This window comes from Chroicocephalus ridibundus, chromosome 30, assembly GCF_963924245.1.
Source record: "Chroicocephalus ridibundus chromosome 30, bChrRid1.1, whole genome shotgun sequence".
In the NCBI taxonomy this organism is placed as follows: Eukaryota; Metazoa; Chordata; class Aves; order Charadriiformes; family Laridae; genus Chroicocephalus; species Chroicocephalus ridibundus.
Genome location: NC_086313.1, coordinates 285564 through 298075, shown reverse-complemented (window position 1 = coordinate 298075; position 12512 = coordinate 285564). Strand labels below are relative to the sequence as shown.

Genomic DNA, 12512 nt, shown 5'->3' with positions numbered 1-12512 from the left:
CCCGGCGGAGGGATACGGGAAGACCTATCGGGGGCTAGAGGAGTCCTGGGGAGGGGGGGGGGCTGTGGGCCCGGCGGAGGGATACCGGAAGGGCTATAGGGACCTTGGGCGGGGCGAAAGAGGCGGGAGGAGGATCCATAGGGGCCCCGGAAGGGCCCGGCGGGGTCTAGAGAGGATGAGGAGGGGGGTTATAGGGTGCTATAGGGGCGCGGCGGAGGGATACCTGTGGGGGGCGGGCGGGGGTGGTGCGGCTGTTGCCCCGGCAACGGCTCCCGGCGCTTTTCCCGCCACTCGGCAGCGCGCGCGGCGGCTCCCCCCCTCCTCCGGCGGCGCCGCGCATGCGCGGGAGGGGGCGTGGCCTCCGGCTGCGGGCGGGGCTTGTCTTTGGGAGGGGGCGTGGCCTGTGCCGCGGCCGCGGGGGGGGATTTAAAGGGCCAGACGCCCCTGAATTCCCCTTTCCGTGTCGCGTGTCTCCCTGTCGTCCCCGCCCCCCCCCCCCGCAAAGAAGAGGCGGAGCCGTCGGGGCGGTTCGTTTATTTATAATTAATTAATTAAGGGGGGGCGGGGGGAGGGGGTGTGGGGGAGGGGTGGCATTCACATGCGGGGGGGGGGGGGGAGAAGGGGGGGGGGGGTCAGCAGGGGTCAGGCCAGCGCCAGCACTGCCGGACAAAAAGGGGGGGGGATGGGGGGGTCAGGGGTGGCACCGGGGTCACCTCTCCCCCCCGAATGTCCCCCCCCGTGTCCCCAATGTCCCCCCCAAATGTCCCTGTGCGTCCCCTCGTGTCCCCACCATCCCCCTGGCCCCCCCAGGTCCCCAATGTCCCCCCATGTCCCCTCAACATCCCCCACGTCCCCGGAGTCCCCTGTGTCCCCATGTCCCCTGTGTCCTTCCATGTCTCCAATGTCCCCCCCTGTCCCCATGGCCCCCCCCATCCCCATGGCCCTCCCTATGTCCCCCCCCATGTCACCCTGTCCCCCCGTGTGTCCCCAATGTCCCCCACATTCTCCCATGTCCCTGTGTCCCCTATGCCCCTGATGTCCCCCCGTGACCCCGCTGTCCCCGTGCCCCCCCCCGTGTCCCCCCCCGTGTCCCCTCACCGCTCAGCGCCTCCTGGGCGAAGTACTTGACGTCGACGTCCTGGTCCTGCGTCAGCTTCTCCAGCACCGGCTTCACCTCCCCCTGCAGCGTCCTGCCACGGGGACATGGGGACATTGGGGGGACATGGGGGACACAGGGTGGGGGGGGCTGTACTGGGAGCCCCAGGGGCCTGTACTTGGTATACTGGCAGCCCCAGGGGCCCTGGTTATACTGGGAGCACTGGGTGTCTGTACTGGGAGCACTGGGGGTCTGTACTGGGTGTACTGGGAGCACTGGGGGTCTGTACTGGTAGCAACACCTGTACTGGGTGTACTGGGGGTCTGTACTGGTCGTACTGGGAGCACTGGTGGCCCTGGTCTTACCGCTCGCCCTAGTCCTAGCCCATGGGGGCACTGGTCCTACTGGTGATACCGGTGGCCCTGGTGTTACCAGGAGCCCTGGTCCTACTGGTGGCCATGGTCCCCTTGGGAGCCCTGGTTCTCCTGGCGTTATATGTGATACTGGTGGCCCTGGTGCTACTGGTGTTACTGGTCCTACCCGGGGTCGAGGCTGGGCCCGATGCGCTGCAGGGACTTGGCGACGTTGAAGCGGACGTTGGCCACGGCGTCTCCCGCCATGCGCAGCACCGTGGGCAGCAGCTGCTGCCGCGTCAGCTCCTGCCCGCACACCTCCGACAGCACCTGGGGGGTGGGAGCCGTAGGGACCCCCAAAAATCCCACAAATTGCCCCAAAAAACCAGCCCCCTCCCCTCCCCCTCCAAGGACCCAGTTTGGGTGGATTCAGGGCATGGGGGAGAACAATAGGACCCGGGGGAGGCATAGGGGAGCACTAGGACCCAGGGGAGCCATGGGGGGGGCACTAGGACCCGGGGGAGCACAGAGAATGACACTAGGACCCGGGGAAGGGAGTGGCACTAGGACCCGGGGGAGCCCAGGGACGAGCAGTAGGACCCCGGGGAGCCCAGCGAGGGGGCATTAGGACCCGGGGGAGCCCAGGGACGCGCACTAGGACCCAAAGGAGCCCAGCGAGGGGGCACTAGGACCCGGGGGAGCCCAGGGACGCGCACTAGGACCCAAAGGAGCCCACCGAGGGGGCACTAGGACCCAAAGGAGCCCAGGGACGCGCACTAGGACCCAAAGGAGCCCAGGGACGCGCACTAGGACCCAAAGGAGCCCAGGGACGCGCACTAGGACCCGGGGGAGCCCAAAGAGGGGGCACTAGGACCCGGGGGAGCCCAGCGACGAGCAGTAGGACCCCGGGGGAGCCCAGCGAGGGGGCACTAGGACCCAAAGGAGCCCAGGGACACGCACTAGGACCCAAAGGAGCCCAGCGAGGGGGCACTAGGACCCCGGGGGAGCCCAGCGAGGGGGCACTAGGACCCGGGGGAGCCCCGTGGGGTCGCAGTGTTGGGGAAGGGGCAGGTTGGGGGGGGGGTGCGGGTTTTGGGGTGAAATGGCGGGATTTTGGGGGGACACCCATGGGTGGGGGTGGGGGGGGCGGGGGGCGGCTCACGTTGATGCAGAAGAGGGTGGTCATGCGGTGCAGGTAGTTGGGGTCGGCCGCCATGGCCAGCACCTTGGGGACGATGGTGCCCTGGGCCCAATCCTGGCCGAAGCGCTCCACCAGTTTGCGCAGGTTACTGGTGGCCGCCTCCCGGATGGCGTAAACTGGGAGGGGGGGGGAAACCAGTTAGAGACCAGTTAGAGACCAGTCAGGGACCAGCGTTGCTGGCGGCCGCCCCCCAGATGGCACAAACTGGGAGGAAATGGGGAAAACCAGTTAGAAACCAGTAAAGAACCAGTTAGGGACCAGCTGGGAGCCTGTAAGACCCCAGGGATCCCAGTAACCCCCCGCCCAGTGCTCCCAGTAACCCCTCTGGGGGCTCCCAGTAACTCACAGTAAGCTCCCAGTGCTCCCAGTAACCCCCCAGAGCTCCCAGTAACCCCCCTGGGGGCTCTCAGTAACTCCCAGTCACCTTCAAGTGCTCCCAGTAAGCTCCCAGTGCTCCCCATAACCTCCCAGTCACCTCCCCAAAGCTCCCAGTAATCCCTCCGGGGGCTCCCAGTAACCCCCCCAGAGCTCCCAGTTACGCCCCTGGGGCCCCCCAGTAACCCCCAGTGCTCCCAGTAGCTGACCGTGGTCCACCAGCCAGGCCATGCAGAGCGAGTTCAGCTTCTCGTCGAAGAACTCCACCCCCTGGGGGGCAAAAACCAGTACAAACCAGTATGAACCAGTTCGAACCAGTACAAACCAGTACGAATCGGTACCTCACCCAGTATGAACCAACACCCCGCCCAGTACGGACCAGTGCCTTCCCAAGCTTGACTGCCACCCTCCCAGTTCTCCCCCAGTATGTCCCAGTATATCCCAGTTCCCTCTCAGTCCCCCCCGAGTCCCTCCCAGTACATCCCAGTACATCCCAGTGCCCTCACAGTATACCCCAGTCCCTCCTAGTGCCCTCCCAGTTCCATCCCAGTATATCCCAGTCCCCTCCTACTGCCCTCCCAGTATATCCCAGTCTCTCCTAGTGACTCCCGCTCCCTTCCCAGTTCCCTCCCAGTCTATCCCAGCCCCCCCCAGTGCCCACCAGTGTCCCCCAGTTCCCTCACAGTCTATCCCAGCCCCTCCCAGTGCCCACCAGTGTCCCCCAGTTCCCTCCCAGTCTATCCCAGCCTCTCCCAGTGCCCACCAGTGTCCCCCAGTTCCCTCCCAGTCTATCCCAGCCCCTCCCAGTGCCCACCAGTGTCCCCCAGTTCCCTCCCAGTGCTCTCCCAGCCTATCCCAGTGCCCTCCCAGTCCCTCCCAGTGCCCACCAGTGTCCCCCAGTTCCCTCCCAGTCTATCCCAGTCCCTCCCAGTGCCCACCAGTGTCCCCCAGTTCCCTCCCAGTCTATCCCAGCCCCTCCCAGTGCCCACCAGCGTCCCCCAGTTCCTTCCCAGTGCTCTCCCAGCCTATCCCAGTGCCCTCCCAGTCCCTCCCAGTGCCCACCAGTGTCCCCCAGTTCCCTCCCAGTGCCCTCCCAGTCCCTCCCAGTGCCCACCAGTGTCCCCCAGTTCCCTCCCACTCTATCCCAGTCCCTCCCAGTGCCCACCAGTGTCCCCCAGTTCCCTCCCAGTCTATCCCAGCCCCTCCCAGTGCCCACCAGTGTCCCCCAGTTCCCTCCCAGTGCTCTCCCAGCCTATCCCAGTGCCCTCCCAGTCCCTCCCAGTGCCCACCAGTGTCCCCCAGTTCCCTCCCAGTCTATCCCAGCCCCTCCCAGTGCCCACCAGTGTCCCCCAGTTCCCTCCCAGTCTATCCCAGCCCCTCCCAGTGCCCACCAGCGTTCCCCCGGTTCCTTCCCAGTGCTCTCCCAGCCTATCCCAGTGCCCTCCCAGTCCCTCCCAGTGCCCACCAGTGTCCCCCAGTTCCCTCCCAGTGCTCTCCCAGCCTATCCCAGTGCCCTCCCAGTCCCTCCCAGTGCCCACCAGTGTCCCCCAGTTCCCTCCCACTCTATCCCAGCCCCTCCCAGTCCCTCCCAGTGCCCACCAGTGTCCCCCAGTTCCCTCCCAGTCCCTCCTGGTACCCTCCCAGCCTATCCCAGCCCCTCCCAGTGCCCACCAGCGTCCCCCAGTTCCTTCCCAGTGCCCTCCCAGTCCCTCCCAGTCCCTCCCAGTGCCCACCAGCTGGCCGGCCAGCAGGGGCATGTACTCGATGATGGCCAGGCGCACGCGCCACTTGGCGTCCTCGGCCAGCTCCACGATGGCGGGCAGCAGGGACTGGGAGAGCTGGCGGATGCCGATGACCTCGTTGACGCAGTCCAGGTTGGAGATGATGTTGAGACGCACCTCGGGGCACTGCGGGGACGAGGGACAGTCCGGGGGGGGCACTTACGGGGGGGGTGACACCTATGGGGTGGCATCTATGGGGCGCCGGGAGGCCGTACTGGGAGGGGAGACTGGGAGGAGGTGGGGGCACCTGGTGTCATGGCATCTATGGAGGTGGCATCTCTGGTGGCATCTATGGAGCTAGAACCTATGGAGGTGGAATCTCTGGGGTGCTGGCACCTGCGGGTGGCACTTATGGGGTGGTGGCACCTGGGGCAGCAGCTATGGGGCGCCGGGAGGCCATACTGGGAGGGGAGACTGGGAGGAGGTGGTGGCACCCGGTCTCATGGCATCTACGGAGGCAGCACCTATGGTGGTGGCATCTAGGGTGGCATCTGGGGTGGCATCTAGGGAGGTGGCACCTATGGTGGTGGCATCTGGGGTGGATTCTACAGGGTGGTGGCATCTAGGGTGGCATCGGTGGTGGTGGTAGCGGCATCTAGGGTGGCATCTATGGGGTGGGGGCTCCCCGAGGCGTTCCCAAGGTGTCCCCGAGGTGTCCCCACCTCATCCTTCAGCTGGGCCAGGAAGAGGGGCAGAAGATGCTCCACCGTGTTGTCCTTGCCCAGGATCGGGGACAAGCCCATGATGACGGAGGCCAGTGCCGACTTCACGTGCTGGTTGGCGTCCGACACCAGCTCCTGGGGACACCATGGGGACACCATGGGGGACACCCGGCTGGGGACATCCTCGGGCGGGTGCCCCCAAGGGGAGGGGACGTGCTGGGAGTGGTTCTCAGGCGGCCTCGTCATGTTCCTCCAGCCCACGAGGTCCCCATGGTGTCCCACCACCCCAGGAGGTCCCCAAGGGTGGCCCCAAGGTGTCCCACCACTCCAGGTGGTCCCCAAGGGTGGCCCCATGACGTCCAAAGAGGTCCCCAAGGGTGGCCCCGCGATGTCCCACCACCCCAGGACATCCCCAAGGGTGGCCCCAAGGTGTCCCACCACCCCAGGACGGCCCCAAGGGTGGCCCCAAGGTGTCCCACCACCCCAGGATGGCCCCAAGGGTGACCCCAAGGTGTCCCACCATCCCAGGATGGCCCCAAGGGTGTCCCCAAGGTGTCCCACCACCCCAGGACATCCCCAAGGGTGGCCCCAAGGTGTCCCACCACCCCAGGACGTCCCCAAGGGTGGCCCCAAGGTGTCCCACCACCCCAGGACGGCCCCAAGGGTGGCCCCAAGGTGTCCCACCACCCCAGGATGGCCCCAAGGGTGTCCCTGCGATGTCCCACCACCCCAGGACATCCCCAAGGGTGGCCCCAAGGTGTCCCACCACCCCAGGACGTCCCCAAGGGTGACCCCAAGGTGTCCCACCACCCCAGGACGGCCCCAAGGGTGGCCCCAAGGTGTCCCACCACCCCAGGATGGCCCCAAGGGTGTCCCTGCGATGTCCCACCACCCCAGGACATCCCCAAGGGTGGCCCCAAGGTGTCCCACCACCCCAGGATGGCCCCAAGGGTGGCCCCAAGGTGTCCCACCACCCCAGGAGGTCCCCCAAGGGTGGCCCCGCGACGTCCCCCCACCCGTGGTGTCCCCAAGCGTCCCTTACCTTGATGCAGGGCAGGATCTGGCCCATGATGACGGCCTCCCGGCAGTCGGGGGACAAGTTCTCGCAGAACTCTGTCAGGGGGGGAGGGACGGACACAAAGGGTGGCACAAGTTGGGGACGCGGGGATGGCCCTTGGGGACATGAGGGACCTCCTCGGGGACACCAAGACCATCCCTGGGGACACGGGGGTCACCAGGAACCCTCCTTGAAGCCCATCTTGGAGAACGTGGTGACCCAGGGCCCACCTCGGAGGCCACAAGGCCTCTCCTCGGGGACAGGGGTGACACAGGACCAGGGCCCCCAGGTGGCCAGGAAGGAGGGGGACGAGGGGACAGTTGGTGGCCTCAGCTGACCTTTGACCTTGTGGGAGGCGGCCGCCCGCACCTCGGCCTCGCAGTCCTTCATCAGGCTCTGGAAGGCGCCCACCAGGTCTGTCTTGGTGATCTCAGGGCCAACGGCGCGTTGGAGCTGCGGGGACAGAGGGCAAAGGTCAGCCACGTGTCCCCAAGTGTCCCCAGGGGCGTCCCCCCACGACATCCCACCAAAACGTCCCCACGTGTCCTCAAACGTCTCCCAAAGTCCCACCAAAGATGCCCAGGGATCTCCAGAGGTGGCCCTAAGCGTCCTCAGATGTCCCAGGAGATGTCCCCAAGTGTCCCCAGATGTCCCCAAGGTGGCCCCAAAGGGTGTCTCCAAGTGTCCCCCCACCACGTCCCACCAAAATGTCCCCATGTGTCCTCAAATGTCTCCCAAAGTCCCACCCACAGGTGGCCCCAAGGGGTCCCCACCTCGATGGACTTGTTGGACAACCCAACCGTGTCCCACATCCCCAAGAATGTCCCCAAGTGTCCCCAAATGTCCCCACGGTGGTCCCAAACCAACCTCAGATGCCCTCAGGCGTGTCCCCAACTGTCCCCAAGGGCGTCCCCACATCGATGGACTTGTTGGCCAACCCAACCGTGTCCCACGTCCCCAGGGATGTCCCCAAGTGTCCCCAAATGTCCCTGGACAGCCCCACAGTGGTCCCAAGCCATCCCCAGATGCCCTCAAAGGTGCCCCCAAAGTGTCCCCAACCATCCCCAAAGCGTCCCTGAGGATGTCCCCACCTCGGTGAATTTGTCGGCCACCATGTACCGCACCCGCCAGGACTTGTCCTCGGCCGCCTGCCGCAGGGTGGGCATCACCAGTCCCTCCAGTTCCTCCTGGGGCAGCAACTGGGCGATGCTCACGCAGGCCTCCACCGCCAGCAGCCGCACCGAGTCCTACGGGGGAGGTGACACAGGGGGCGGGGGGGGGGTGACACAGGTGGCAGGGACACCCCCCCCCCCCAATAAGAGCGTCCCCGACCCCACCCCCCACCCCGTACCTGCTCGTCAGAGGCCAGGTTGGAGAACATGGGGATGATCTCGCTCTTGACGTGCTCCAGCTCCAAGACTTTGGCGAATTCCCCCAGTTTGGAGGCGGCGGCCCGGCGCACCATGGGGGTGTCGTCGGAGCAGAGGTTGCGGAAGTACCTGGGGGGGGGGGGGGGGGGGGATGGGACATCAGGGACATCGGTGACATCTTGGGGATGTCCCACAGGATCTCCTTGACCAGGCCATGAGGCCAAAAACGGGTCATGGGGCCAACGCGAAGACCCTGAGCTGACCTAGAGGGGATTAGGGGACATCAAGGATGGGTTTCAGCCACCCAACGATGGCTTGGGGACACCAAGCACGGCTTGAGGACACTGCTGACACCTTGGGAACGTCCCATGGGGTCTCCTTGACCAGGCCATGAGGCCACAAGTGGACCATGGCACCAACATGGACACCCTGAGCTGATGCAGAGGGGATTAAGGAACGTCAAGGATGGGTTTGAACCACCCAACGATGGCTTGGGGATATCAAAATTGCCTTGGGGACGCCAGTGACACCTTGGGGACCTCCCACAGGGTCTCCTTGATGAGGCCGTGAGGCCAAAAACGGGTCACAACGCTAAAAATGGAGACCCACAGCTGACCTAGAAGGGGGTTGAGGGACATCAAGGATGGGTTAAGGACACCAGGACCAACTTGGGGCCACCAAGGATGGCTTGCGGACGCCTTGGGGACACGCCAGGGGGTCACCACAACCAACCCATGAGCCCCATAACGTGCTGAGAAGCCAACGTGAAGACCCCGGGGCCAACCCAAACCTGACCACGCCCCACCAAAGACGCCGTGGGGCCACCAAGGATGGACTTGGGGCCACCAGGGCCACCGGGGACGTCACTCACTGTCGCAGCTCGGCCTTGACGGGGCTGGAGACGCGGGGGTAGCAGACGCTGAAGAGGCCGCAGGCGGAGGTGCGGGAGGTGAACCAGTCGCCCCCCGCCAGGCGCTTGACCAAGGGGACGAAGTGACCTTCCAGGTCGGGTGGCGAATGTTCATGGGACACGGCCCGCAGGGACTCCACCGCCTTGTCCCTCACCACCGTCTCCTCCACCGTGGCCAGGCTCTCCAGAGGGGGCTGGGAGGGGACACGGGGGTCACCAGGAGTTGTCACACACACACCCCCCCACCCCCCGATGTCCCTCCTGTTCCCAATGTCCACCCGAGGAACCCGAGGTTCTCCCGAAGAACCCAATGTCCTCCAAGATCATCTCAAGATTCTCCCTGAGGACCCCCAATGTCACCCCCAGGAGGTAGGGGGGGGCTCCAGGGGGTCACCCCCCAAATCCTGACACACCCCCACAAGGTCCCTCAGGTCCCCAATGCCCACCCAAGGTCTCACCACGGAGCCCAACCTTCTCCCGAAGAACCCAACGTCACCTCAATGTCCCTCGTGAGGACCCCCAATGTCACCCCCAGGTGGTGGTGGGGTCTCCAGGGGTCACCCCCCCCATCCTGACCCCCACCCCCAAGGTCCCTCAGGTCCCCGGTGTCACCCTACGAGGTCCCCAACGCCCACCCAAGGTCCCCAACGTCCACCCAACCCAACCAAACGTCCCACCACGGAGCCCAACCTTCTCCTGAAGAACCCAACGTCCTCCAAGACCATCTCAATGTCCCCCTTGAGGACCCCAATGTCACCCCCAGGTGGCGGGGGGGACTCCAGGGGGTCACTCCCCACATCCTGACACCCCCCAGAAGGTCCCTCAGGTCCCCAACGCCCACCCAGGGTCCCCAACACCCACCCAACCCAACCCAACGTCCCACCACGCAGCCCCGAGCGCCCATGGGGTGGCTCCCAGATGGGGTGGGGGGGGACACCCAGGTGTCCCGGGGAGTGGGGACATGGTGACACCGGCAGGGGGGGGACGACTGGGGGGGTCGCTCCTCCGTACCAGTAAGCAGTGGACAAACTCCGGTCCCCCCACCAAGGCGGTGAAGGTGCCCAGTTGCTCCGCCAAAGCCAGCAGCACCTCGTCCTCATCGTAGATGGTGTCTAAGGGGGGGGGGCGGGGGGGGACACGAGGGGAAGGGACAACTCTGTCACCTCCCCACCCCCCCAAAAAACCCCCCCGACCTCCCTAAAAAAAAAAAATAAACCCCAACCCCTCCCCATCTCCCCTCTGCCACGCCAGCGAGGGGGAAGGGGGGGGGGGTGGGTTGGGAGGCGGGGGGGGGGGGATTTGGGACACCACCCACCCCCCCCACGCCCCCCCCCGAGTTTGTCACTCCCCCCCGGGACATCAGGGACCCCCCCGTTACCGGTGAGGAAGGGCAGCAGCTCGCTGCGGGTGCGCTCGACCCCCAGCGCCAGGGCGATGGTCGACAGCTTCTTGATGCTGTTGAGACGCAGCTGCGGGGGGGGGGGGTGTGTTGGTGTAAAAAGGGTGAGGAATTGCCCCCCCCCCCACCCCCCCCTCCAGCCCCCAGGGGGGGTAAAACGTCCCCCCAGGGCAAACAGCCACACCTTTGGGGAAAATAAAACCCCCTCTGGGGCAAATAAGGGCCCTCAAGGAGAGGAAATCCACCCCCCTGGGGGCAAAATAGCCCCTCCAGGGGCAAATAATCCCCCCCCCCCGGGGCAAATAACCCCCCTCCGAGAGGAATCCCACCCCTTTGGGGCAAATAACACCCCCCCGGGGAAATAAAGCCCAGCCTGGGGGAGAATCCCACCCCCCCCGGGGCAAATAACCCCCCTCCGAGAGGAATCCCACCCCTTTGGGGCAAATAACACCCCCCCGGGGAAATAAAGCCCAGCCTGGGGGAGAATTCCCCCCCCCCTCGGGGGCAAATAACCGCCCCCCCCCCCCCCCCGAGAGGAATCTCACCCCCTCTGGGGCAAATAACCCCCCCTCTGGGGCAAATAAAGGTCCTCCTGGGGAACACCCACTCCCCTGAGGGCAAAATGGCCCCTGCGGGGGAAAATAATGTGCCTCTGGGGTAAATAAAGCCACTTTCGGGGGAGAATCCCCCCCCCGGGGCAAATAAAGCCCCTCCTGGTGAGGAATCCTCCTCCCCGGGGCAAAATGGCCCCTCCGGGGGCAAATCATCCCCCCTCCGGGGCAAATAAAGCCCCTCGCAGGGGGGAACCCACGCAAGGGGGGGGCAAAACAGCCGCCCTGGGAGGCAACTAACACCCCCCAGGGGCAACTAAAGCCCCTTCCGGGAGGGGGAAACCCACTCCCTCCGAGCCTCAGCCAATCAGAAGCCTCGTTTCATGGCTGCGCAGCGCCGCCGCGGCAAAGAGAAGCCGCCCCATTGGCTCCGCGCACTGACCCACCCCCCCCCCCCCCCGACCCCGACACCCTCCGGCCCCGCCCACGCCGGGCGGCAGCCAATGGCAGCCGCCGCCGCCCCGGCCTCACGCTCCTATTGGTCGCCGCCGGGCTGAGGGGAGGGAGCAACGCACTGCCCCAGCGATAGGGGGCGCCACAATGAAAGGGGGAGAGGATGCGCCACTCCGGACCAATCAGAAGCCCCCTCACAGAATGAATGGGGGCGGCCAACCAATCAGAGTGCGCCTTTCATCCCAACCACCCGGCGTGAGGCAGAAGGGTGAGGATACCCCCACCGCCCCCCCAATGTAACGCCGCTTCCCATTCGCCCGCGCCGCAGGGGGAAGGAGGTTTCGACCAATCAGAGCGGCCGTTTCATGGCGGCGAGGCGGCCGCCATTAGGGGTAAGGAGCCCGGCCGCGGCGGGTCATGGCGGCCAGGCCCGGAGGCCCGAAGCGGGGGATCTTCCAGGGGGAAGGGAAACCGGAATCCCGTTCCCCGGTACCTGCACGTCCTCGTTACGGAGCTCGTCGATGAGGACGGCGATGGGGTAAAGCGAATCGTCGCCGTCGGCCGCCGCCATCTTCTCCTCTTCTTCCTTCCTCCGCCGCCGCCGCCGCCGCCGCCCCGGCTCTGAGGGGCCGCACGGGGCCGCCCGCCCCGCTCTTGCAGGGCCTCCCGCGCGCTCATTGGACAGCGCCGTCCCGAGGCCCGCCCACCGCGCGCTCCCCATTGGTCCGGGCGCCCCCCACCGGGGGAAGGTCCCGCCTCCTTCCTCGCCTCTGATTGGGCGGCGCAGTTGATTGGCGGCGGGGGGAAGGGGGCGGGGACGGGCGTTGCTGGGCAACGCGGCGCCGCCGTCGCCGAGGCTGGGGCCGGACTGGGCCATACTGGGACCAACTGGGAGCCACTGGGACCCCCCTGGGGCCAAACTGGGACCTGCTGGGATATATTGGGACCAACTGTGAGCCACTGGGACCCCCTGCTGCCAAACCGGGCCATACTGGGATGAACTGGGACCCCCCCCCGGGGCCAAACTGGGACTTACTGGGTCATACCGGGATGAACTGGGACATACCGGGACCCACTGGGCTCACCCCAGAGCCAAACTGGGACATACTGGGAGCAGCCTGGGGTCATACTGGGCCTTGCTGGGTCACACTGGGAGCCACTGGGACCTCCCCCCCCCCGGGGCCAAACTGGACCTGCTGGGTCATACTGGGATAAACCGGGACCCCCTCTGGGCCAAACTGGGACCTGCTGGGTCATACTGGGACCAACCGGGACCCCGCCCCGGGGCCAAACTGGGCCATAGC

The 12512-nt window shown here is 66.2% G+C and overlaps 1 protein-coding gene across 1 annotated transcript; it reads right to left on the bottom strand.

The window, feature by feature from the left end:
* Positions 1 to 582: 582 nt before the first annotated feature.
* Positions 583 to 11867, bottom strand: PPP2R1A (protein phosphatase 2 scaffold subunit Aalpha). The gene is made up of 15 exons (XM_063319120.1): positions 11702 to 11867; positions 10184 to 10274; positions 9817 to 9917; positions 8767 to 8999; positions 7877 to 8024; positions 7617 to 7772; positions 6864 to 6978; positions 6511 to 6581; positions 5469 to 5603; positions 4759 to 4932; positions 3235 to 3295; positions 2612 to 2766; positions 1637 to 1779; positions 1099 to 1190; positions 583 to 659 (listed from the first exon to the last, which is right to left on the bottom strand). The coding sequence occupies exons 1-15, from the start codon at positions 11777 to 11779 to the stop codon at positions 643 to 645; spliced, it is 1770 nt and encodes a 589-aa protein (XP_063175190.1). The 5' UTR covers positions 11780 to 11867; the 3' UTR covers positions 583 to 642.
* Positions 11868 to 12512: the final 645 nt, after the last annotated feature.

Excerpts from the sequence above, each read along its gene's own strand:
- PPP2R1A (XM_063319120.1), bottom strand. The coding sequence starts at position 11,779 with ATGGCGGCGGCCGACGGCGACGATTCGCTTTACCCCATCGCCGTCCTC. Across the intron at positions 10,275-11,701 it reads TCCGTAACGAGGACGTGCAG|CTGCGTCTCAACAGCATCAA; the intron begins GTACCGGGGAAC and ends CCCCCCCCGCAG. Across the intron at positions 1,780-2,611 it reads CCACCCTCTTCTGCATCAAC|GTGCTGTCGGAGGTGTGCGG; the intron begins GTGAGCCGCCCC and ends CCCACCCCCCAG.